Source organism: Pithys albifrons, chromosome Z (assembly GCF_047495875.1).
Source record: "Pithys albifrons albifrons isolate INPA30051 chromosome Z, PitAlb_v1, whole genome shotgun sequence".
NCBI classification, from domain to species: domain Eukaryota; kingdom Metazoa; phylum Chordata; class Aves; order Passeriformes; family Thamnophilidae; genus Pithys; species Pithys albifrons.
Window position 1 is genome coordinate 41,664,541 of NC_092497.1, and position 10,454 is coordinate 41,674,994.

Sequence of the window (10,454 nt, forward strand, 5' to 3'; positions counted from 1 at the left end):
AGTTGCTACACCTGTAATTAACATTCAATAGTTCAACATACATGTTCTCATGGAGGAGATGAATTTGAAAGTTCTCTACTTCTTTTGAACCCAGCATCTTACTTTAGCAAGGCTCGCAAGAAAAAAGCACGTTAATTTAAGCTAAAAAATTATTTCAGTATAAAGTGCTTAGGATACCTGCTCTGTAACAGCTCAGTACATTGACCAGTATCAGATTATTACCAGCTTGATTATTCTAGGTTTAACCATGTGTCCATCTGACTGAAGAAATCACATTTCTGCTCCTTAAAATGAGGTGTAGCACACTACCCATTATCAAAGCAAAGTAGCAGTCACCTGGGAAATCTTAACTATACAGGTGGATTGGATCAAGGTCATGAAGACAAGCACTTCATATGAAACTTAAAAACAACATAGAAGCCATTATAGATTCCTGGTTCTGCACTAATTTGCTTTCCCCACTTAAAGATCTTCCAATACAGAAAGTCATTTAACCACAATCTTAGTATAAATAGTTAAAAAATTAACTCCTATTTTTTCCAGATTTTTCTTTCCTGAAAGAATACCTAAATTTAGATCTTATGATTACATAGCGTCAGGTAAACTTCAACTTCTTTAACGTTAGCAGTCTCCACACAAACTCCTTCTCAGTCTATTGCTCCCTGATATTCCAGACAGCAGCTTGGGTATCACCTTTCATAAAAATCACACAGCAGAGGTTGGAAGGCACCTCTGGAGATCAGCTACTCCAACAGTCTGGCTCCAAGAGGGGTTAAGTAGAGTAGGTTGCTCAGGAACAACCAAACTCTCCTGTCCCCAAGGATGGAGCCTCCACAAAACCTCTGGAAAGCCTATTTCAGTGTCCAACCACAAAATTCTTACTTGCTTTAGAGTCTTTCATTTCAATTTGTCCTTGTTGCTTCTCATCCCGTCAGTGGGCATCACTGAGATGAGTCTTGGACCTTACATCCTCCATTCTCCGAAAAATCAGGTATTTACACACATTGATGGGATCTCTCTGACCCTTCTCCAGACAGAATCCCAGCTCTCAGCCCTTCCTTATGTGTCAAAAGCTGCAGTCCCACCATCATCTCTGTAGCTCTGAACTAGACTTACTCTAGTATAACCATAGCCCATACTATGGAGCCCAAAACCTGCTCTGCACTCCAGATGTAGCCTTACTGGTGCTGTGTAGAGAGGAAGGATCACCTTCCTCAACCCACCAACAACGCACCCCGGGATGCTGCTGTCTTTCTTTGCCAAAAGCACTTTGCTGTTCATAATGAATTTGGGCCTGTAAGCCCTGATGGGTGCCTTTTCTGCCAAGCTACTATCAAGCCAGTCAGTCCCCAGCCTGTACTGATGCATGGAGTTACTTCTGCCAGGTACAGGACATGGCATTTTCCTTGGTTTAACTTCACGAGCTTCCTGTCAGACCATTTCTCCCACCTGCTTGGGTCCCTGTGAACAGCAGCACACCCACCTGGTCTATCAGCACCTCCAGTCCTGTACCGTCAGCAAACTTCCTGTTATTAATGTCATTAATGAAGATTTCAAATGCTAACTAGTCCCAGCAATCACTGACCCCTGATAATTTTGTGCATCTCAAACTTAGCATTCCTTCAGTGGTTTCCATCTTCTATCACACATTACCATTATGCTCTTTATGCACTATGCACAGAACAAGCTGCTAAACTTTCGGTCAGCCTCAGGCAGCATTGGAAATTTAACCTCCAGCTGGCATTTCCAGCCTGAAGCACTCCAATGTCCTTCACACTGCAAAACAACAACTCTTGCCTCTGCCTCTAAGTTGGGAGAGAAGATTGTCCAGCTCAAGTCTACACTGGTGTAGCCTCACCTTGAGTTCTGTGTGCAGTTTTGGGCATCACAATATAAAAACAATAGAAAGGTACTAGAGATTGTCCAAAGGAGGCTACAAAGATGGTGAAGGGCCAGGAGGGGAAGCGGTATGAGGAGCGGCTGAGGTCACTTGGTCTGTTCAGCCTGGAAAAGAGGAAGACTGAGGGGAGATCTCATTGCAGTCTACACTTTTCTCATGAGGGGGAGAGGAGGGACAGACACTGAGCTCTTCTCTGTGACAACCAGTGACCTGACCTGAGAAAATGGCAGGATGCTGTGCCAAGGGAGATTCAGCTTGGATACCAGAAAAAGCTTCCCCCACAAGGATGTGGTCACAGCATTAAGCCTGCCAGGGTTAAATCATGTGTGATTCTTGGGAATTTCCTGTGCAGGGCCAGGAGTTGAACTCGGATGACCCTTCTGGGGCCCTCCCAACTCAGGATATTCTGGGACTTGCATGTGTTCCCATACCCTGTCATTTTTCTGTGATCCTCACCAGTAACTCGATTTCTAATCTTTGCATTACCAGCCTTCAGATTTGCCTCTGCTACAATGTTGTCATCCACTTGGTGAAAAGCCATTAAGTTGTCAGGATGTAACACTACCAGCAAATACCCTAAAGGTTCTGCAAAAGTAGGGTCCATCCTCAAGACATAGATTCTGGGAGACAGAGTTCTCTGATAACTTTCCAACCTTTCCCACTTCTCCAAGGTCTCAGCTAATAGTCAAACATCCAGGTCTTTTTTCTCTTGTTTTTAACACTCTGAAGAGTTTTTGCAGAAAGACACTGCTAATCAAATTGTAAGTTTGCTCCATTCCCTGTTGCACATATACAAGATCAGAGACAAGAACCTGTTGTTAACATCACCAATATCTTGCATCTTTCTTGTCACCAGCCACATCACTGGAAAAGCTATTTACCTTGAGGTAGACAACCTGCATGAAAAATTTCAGTGTAAGTGGTTCAAGCTGCATAAAGGTTCAACTAAGTCACATACCCAAGCACAGACATGGCATTCTGCATGTGCTAGACATATTCCAGCCACTTCCTGGAGAAGCTCCAGTACAATCACACTTTGCACATCAGCAAGAGGGAAGGTACTCAAAAGTAAGTATTTGCATTATAACCATCAAAGTCTATCAAAATGTTGGTTCACTTATGCCGGGTAACACTTGATAGTAAGAGAAGAGCTCTGTAAAGAGTGTCTTTCAAATTAGATCTACAGTACAACCTAGCTGGCTCCTGTCTGTAACAAGATGCCTCTAAAGCACTTCCACAAACCAAAGAAAATGCAACTCCTATGATGGCAAAGTGGGTAACTACTGCTGCTCTTAACGGGTACGTTACCCAATCTATTGTCAGATATTGGAAATTATAAGACAGTACAAAGGAGGAGACAGTCCCACCAACAAATAAAAAGGTGAAAATGAGATGACAAAGAGAGAATAGAGCAGGGTAAGCCTGGACACAAACACAGACTGAGCAGCAAGAGGAGGTCAAAGAAAAAAAAACAGCTGAAAAGTCGAGCAAAAAGGGTCAAGAGAAATAAAATTATTTTCTTACAAATTGTCATAATCACTATGCAACAATATATTATTAACCAAAATATCAAAATTACTTCACATGAAAAAAGCAGGAGTCAAACATCGGCTATATGGGAGTGTTTGTTTAGGTTTGGAAGCCATGTTTAGAAAGTTCCTCAGTGTTGCAGAACTACCTTAGGAAATTTGAGTTTTATGCATCTGTGCAAAACCAATTTCCTCCTCGTGTCCACACACATTACACTAAGGCTATTAATTACTTTGTTATATTTGGGTGTTTTATTACATTTGTATGTTCCTGGAAGTCTTGAGTTTCACTCAGCAGACAAGGCACAGCAGGCCCAGTTGCACCCAAATGCCACATAAATGCAAAACTCATTATTTCTTCACTGACTACTGTAACTAAAAGCTTTTTAAAATAATTTGTCTAAAACCAGTTTATTATTACACACACTACTCTTCCCACTTACACCTGGGAACCAAGACAATGAGGAACCTCAGTATCAACTGACTGTGGCTTCCTTAAAGTGATTTCCATTAAGTGCTATAATTAGAATTGCCACTGACAACTGGTACAAGAACAATGGAGACTCGAAGCCAAAACATGTCTTCACATGAGTTCAGTTTTTTGAACCAGACAAGTAAAGCAGCAAAGACAAATAATAGCTTAAAAGAGCTAGTAAACATTATCTAGTATTTGTTTAGGTTACCAAACATTACCTAATGTCTTTAATACCTTTGTTGACAAACTGGACAAGACAACCGAGTGCTCCCTCAGTAACTTCACAGATGACACTAAATTGGGTGGGAGTGTTGATCTGCTCGAGGGCAGGCAGCCTCTGGAAAGATATCTGGATTGAAGGGCCAAAGCCAAGTGTATGAGGTTCAACAAGGTCAAGTGCCACGTCCTGCCCTTGGGTCACAACATCCCCAGGCAGCACTACAGGCTGAGGGAAGAGTGGCTGGACAGCTGTCCAGTGGAAAAGGACCTGGGGGTGCTGGTCAACAGCCAGATGAACATAAGCCAGTCATGTGCCCACGTGGCCAAGAAGGCCAACAGCATCCTGGCCTGTATCAGAAATCGTGTGTCCAGCAGGATCAAGGAAGAGATTATCTCACTGTTCTCGGCACTGGTGAGGACACATCTCAAGTCCTGAGTCCAGTTCTGGGTCCCTCATCACAAGAAAGACACTGAGTTACTGGAGTGTGTCCAGGGAAGAACAGTGAAGTTGGGGAAGGGTCTGGAGAATAAGTCCTATGAAGGACAGCTGAGGAAGTAGGGGGTGTTTAGTGTGGAGAGGAGGAGGCACAAGGGAGACCTTATCACTCTCTACAACTGCCTGAAAGGAGGTTGTAGCCACATAGGGGTTGATCTTTTCTCCCAGGCAACCAGCAACAGGACAAGAGGAAATGGTCTCAAGCTATGCCAGAGGACCTTCAGGTAGGACATCAGGAAAAATTTCCTCATAGAAAGGAAATTTGGAATGGTCTGCCTACAAAAGTGGTGGAGTCATCATTCCTGGAAATGTTCAAGAAACAACTGGATGTGGAACTTAGTCATAATGTTTAATTGACAAGGTAGTCTATGGCTGGACTCAATGACCTTGGCTTTTCCAACCTAAATGTTTCTGTGATTCAAACCCATTCAAAGTGGGAAGGGGCAGCAGCAGAAAGAGGTGGCCAGAAACGCATTATGGAAGAACAGACACTCTTCCCCAGTTGAATTGTTGTCCAGTACCTTAGATATCCAAACACTACAACTTTTAAAGCAATTACACCACAAACGAATACAAAAGAAATGCTGTCTTGATCTTAACCTTGGCAACTGCTGACAGCATTTCAAGATAAAAAAGTTCACTTTCTTGAATAACACCATTTACCTACTTCATTTGTACATGTTCTAAGTGTTTTGCTAATCAAACATCTTAAATAACAATGGGGAACGACACAAGGATGATTGTCTAGTCCAGAACAGCTTCACTGACACATTATCTTGTTATTCCAGTGGCAGAGATCAGCCCTTTCAACTCACCAATTCAGCACAGCTAGACACAGGGCAGACTGAGTACCAGCAGACCCTACCTCAATGATTCAAAAAAACCTAAACAAACAATATTGTACATAAAGAGAAAACAGAAAGACTAATTAGTTTCATCTTTCTTCTTTACTTCCTGTAAAAGGTACAATGAAATATTTTGCAGTATATGCTAAGGGTCACATTATTCTAATACTGCATCCTCCCACTGACATCAAGAGAAGTTTCTGTCAGTAAGTGAAGACTCCTTCATACCTCACAGGTCTACAAAAGAGCACAGCATGCCGTGCCCTCTATCCAGGACAAAAGTGGTCTCTATGAAGTGAGGGGCACTAGTAACAGTGAGCAGCCACCAGAGTTTACAGGCCATAGCACTAACAATAGCCAGCTATCTGGGGTCCTTTCCCCAGAAACATGCTCCAGCATTCCATGTGAACAGAGTTGATCAGCTGCTTCTGCTAATTCCCTTCACAGGAGTACCTTGCCTGCAGGACCAGGCTATTCCTCCATGTACAATTCCATCAGACAACCCCACAGTCCTCCTCCCTTACATAAGGCAATGCTAACAAGTGGCACAGGCTCCAAAAATCACCGGAGCAGTACTCTCTCTAGTCATCCCATCAGCTCCAATTTCCCAGCACCACCACAGCCACTGCAAGGACAGATACCTGGCATGGCTGGTTTAGATGTCCAGCATTTCTTTATTACTTCAAAGGGCACTTGTGTGGTCATACCATGGGCAGCTGTGGCCCTGTTTTCTCAGATCTGCCAAATCACTGTAACTGGGGCAGCTGCTCCACAATAGCATTTTCTCCCCACTTTTCTATCTGAACTACTTTTCTGCACAGCTCCTTTGACTTGCTCCCTCCCCGGCTCTTCAGCAAGACGATATGGGAGGCGAGGGGCAGCATGTAAAGGTTCTTCTGCCATGCCTGGCTTCTCACTTATTTGCCTCCACTGCTGGTTGTGTCTCAACTGTTACTCTGCTCTACAGCTGTAACTGTAACTCAGGAGTGACTAACTACAGGCTGCACTGCCTTTGGCTCCAGTATGGGCCTGCCACTGGTTGCAGTTCCCTCTGGGGTGAGTCATACACAGGATGCAGTTCCTCAGGGTGAGTTGTCCGACAGGTCAAAGTCCCTTCAAGGGTATCTTACCTGCAGCCCAAAGTGCCCCTGCTCCGGCGTGCCATCTCCACAAGAGGCAGTGCCTTCAAAGGGATAGCTCCTGGGACGCTGGCTGCCCAAAGGGGTACCCTTCCCTCTGATTCTCCCCTGTTATTTCTTCTCATGCCTCTTACTCCATCTTGTCCTTCTCCATGCTGTTTATCCTCTGGCATGTCTTACCTTACATCCCCATTTGTGTCTCTAGCCCCTTACTGCTGTCACTGTTTCTCAAAGATTTAAGAGCAGCAGTCCCACACAGGCTCACCTGAAAGGTTGAGGTTCTAGCATGCAGTAGACTGTTTTAATTAGCTTCAAAACTGTTTAGAATCAGCTGTGTCCACAGTAGCCCTCCCCCACTAAAGCACCCTCTCTTCTCCCAAGTACAGAAATCCTACCATTTGTGTCCAGGACAACCCATACAGCTAGCTTTAAAGAAAGAAGTTAATTATCCATGTGAATATAAGATCTAAGGGTAACTCAACTAGAGGCGAAAAAAAAACTATGAGAACTTATAAGTGATTTCACATTAAAAATAAAAACAAAAAAAATCCAACAACAACAAAAAACGCTAACCAACAAACCAAACAAAAAAAACCCAAACAAAATTCCCATAAAAATTAACAAAAAAAAAAAGGAAAAAACTATACCCAAAACAACAACACAAGGCTTCTAAGAACAGGGTAGAAGAAGCAATTCTCTGGTATTGACAAATTCAGCTCCACAACTGTGGACTGGATGAGTGGACATTGGGGAAGATTCAGAACTGCCTGAATAGCAGATCCCAGAGCATCACAGTTACTGGCACAGGGTCTAGTTTGAGGGCTGTCACCAGTGGTGTCCCCCAAGGTTAATACTGGGCCCAGAACTGTTGAACTTATCCATCAGTGACCTGGACGAAGAGGCAGAGTCCTCTCAGAAGTTCACTGATGGCACAGAGGGATGTGCAACCCTTCAGACGGACCTTGACAAGTTGGAGAGATGGGAAGAGAGGAACTATGAAATTCAACAAAGGCAAATGCAGGATTCTGCACCTGGGAAAGAATAACCCACTGCACCAGCACAGGCTGGGGGCCAACCTGCTGGAAAAAGAGCTCTGTGGAGAAGGACCTGCAGGTCCTGGTGGACAACAAGGTGTTTGTGAGCCAGCATTGTGGTCATGTGGCCATGAAGGCCAATGATCTCCTGGAGTGCATTAGGAAGAGCACTGTCAGCAGGCTTAGAGAGGTGATCCTGCCCTCGATTCAGCCCTGGTGAGGCCTCACCTGGTGTCCTGTGTCCAGTTCTGGGCCTCTCAGTACAAGAAAGACATGGAGCTACTGGAGCAAGTTCAGCACATGGAAACAAAGATGATTAAGGGGTTCCAGCATCCCTCTTACAAGGAAAGACTGGGGGAACTGTGCCTGTTCAGCATCAACAAGAGGCAACTGAGACAGGACTTCATCAATGTCTGTAAGTATCTGAAAGGAAGGTGTCAAAAGGATGGAGTCAGGCTCTTCTTAGTGGTGCCAAACAATAGGACAAAATGCAAAAGACTGTGGAGTCTCCCATACCAGAGATCATCAGGAACTGTCTGGACACAATCCCGTGGCACGTGCTCTCTAGGACTGTCCTGTTTGAGCAGGGAGGTTGGACCAGACTGACACACTGTAACCGACTCTGTGAGACTAACACATTCTAACCCATTCTGTGAGATTTGCCTTCAGCAAGGGCTGGGATTTATCATAGATACCTCTCAGATGCAGTGGAACAGCAAGAAAGGAGAATAGATAAGCACAGCCACAAGCAAAGCAAACAAAAATTCAGATATTTCCTAATCTGAGTAGTGATGTAAGAGTGGCTTTTTACTTAAGAGAGCAAAACATGACCTTCTACAAAGGGATTCAGCCTTAATCCTTTCCCCACATGCCCACAGACAAGTCCTTTGCCAGGCTCTGTCTGCTTTGTTTATCAGTCAAAAATGCAAACCCACTCAGAAACTCTAAAAGTATTTGTACTTGCACTTATTCAAGAAGGGCCTAACCCACTACTTGTTTTGATTAGTACTACCATCATTTCTCAACACAAAAAAGAAGTGTACTTATAGCTAGAATTTTGCCTGGCTGGCACAGGGTATGTGCTTCTTCAGTTGCTCTGCTGTGCAGTCGAACATCACACTCTGTGTGAGCGCTGCGCTCGCTGGCCTGCAACTGCCGCCGCCACCGCCAAGCCTCCCTCCCCACCCCTTACAGGTGTACCAGCACAACCCTTAGCCTTCCCCAGCAGCGATAAACGCACAGGAGCAAAGATCACGCCGCGGAGCAGAAGGCAGAAACCCAGAGAGGGCGGTTTTCCCCCGCGGAGCCCCCAGCAGGGACGCTGCCGTTCCGAGGCAATGCGGCGCGATCCCCGCGGCGGGGCCGGGCCGGGGGCGCTCCCGGAGGGGCCTCGCGGGGCTCGGGCGGGCTCCGCGCTCGCACCGGGGCAGGGCAGGGCAGGAGGGGCCGCGGGAGGCGGTGCGGCCGCTCCGGGCGCGATGGCGGTGGGTGACGGAGCAACGCGGCGCCATTCCCCGCACCCCGGCGCTTACGTGTAGATGATGGACATGAAGTGCATGAGCCACAGCACGACGAAGAGGATGAACCCGAAGACGGCGAGTCCCTCCAGGGCCAGAGCCAGTACCGCCATTCCCGAGGGGCCGCGGCAGGAGCCGGTAGCCACAGGCGGGCACTCCGGAGGCACCTCTGCTGCTCCGCACGGACCCGGCGCTGCTGCCAGTACTGCGCCGGAGCCGGAGCCGCCTCTCTGTGCTGGCGCGGGGGGCGGAGCGCGGGGGCACATCCGTTACGGGCCCACCCCCGGCCCGGCCCCTGCTCCGCTCCGCCCCGCCCCGCGGGCCGCCGCCAGAACTGCCCGCGAGGGGGCGGTGGCGGCGAAGGGAGGGTAACGCTGCGCCCCGCCCGGCCCGGCCCGGCCCGGCTCGGCCCGGCCCGATCCGGCCTCCGAGAAGGGTCGCGTGTGAGCCGGAGGCGCTGGGTTCGTGTCGTCCAACTTGGCTGTCGGCGGTCAATAGTGCTCCCTCCGTCAGCAGCCGCCGAGGAGAGCGCAGCCCCTTCCCCGCAGCGGCAGCGATGGGGCAGATGCTGCCGAGCACCTGTGAGGGAAGGGGAGACTGCGAAAGCTGCATCTGCTTGTTTTAGAAAAGACAAGACTGAGAGGGGACCTCAGTAGTGCATACAAATATCGCAAAGGCAGGTGCCAAGAGGATGGTGCCAGACTCTTTTGGTGGTGGTCACCGGCAGGACGAGTAGCAATGGCCACAAACTAAAACACAAGTTCCACCTCAACATGAGGAAGAACTTCCCCTTACGCTGAAGGTGGCAGAGCACTGGAACAGCTGTCCAGGGATGTTGTGGAGTCTCCTCCTGTAGAGACATTGCAAACCCACCTGGCCACGTTCCTGTGTCACCTGCTCCAGGTGACCCTGCCTTGCCAGGGGGCTGGACTGGGTGGTCTCCAGAGGTGCCTCCAACACTCACTATTCTATGATTTTGCGATCCAGCACAGTGGGGCTCATACAGGGCTGCACAGCCTTTGGGGGTTTTCTGGTTGGGTTTCTTTTTGTGTGTGTGGGTTTGGTTTGGGGTTTTTTGTTTTGTTTTTGTTGTGGTTTTTTGGAGGTTTTTTGGGGGTTTTGTTTTTATGTTTTGTTTTTTGAGGGTTTTTTTTCTGCTTTTGAGTGTGAATGCTTTCCCGGTGACACTGAATGCTGCAGGACAGGATTGCTATTTCCAGCATAGGTGTGCACCTGTCGGTGGTGGTGCTGATGTCGGTGAGTCAGAGCAGCTGCCCCGCGGATGGGGTGATGCCAGCAG

General features: G+C 47.3%; 1 protein-coding gene across 1 annotated transcript in view; it reads right to left on the minus strand.

Moving 5' to 3' along the window:
* Positions 1-9,371, minus strand: part of UGCG (UDP-glucose ceramide glucosyltransferase) — a 34,282-nt gene extending 24,911 nt beyond the window's left edge. The window contains exon 1 of the mRNA XM_071580126.1: positions 9,170-9,371. Coding sequence (XP_071436227.1) covers positions 9,170-9,267 — 98 coding nt within the window. The 5' untranslated portion in view covers positions 9,268-9,371. The remainder of the gene's footprint in view (positions 1-9,169) is intronic.
* Positions 9,372-10,454: the final 1,083 nt, after the last annotated feature.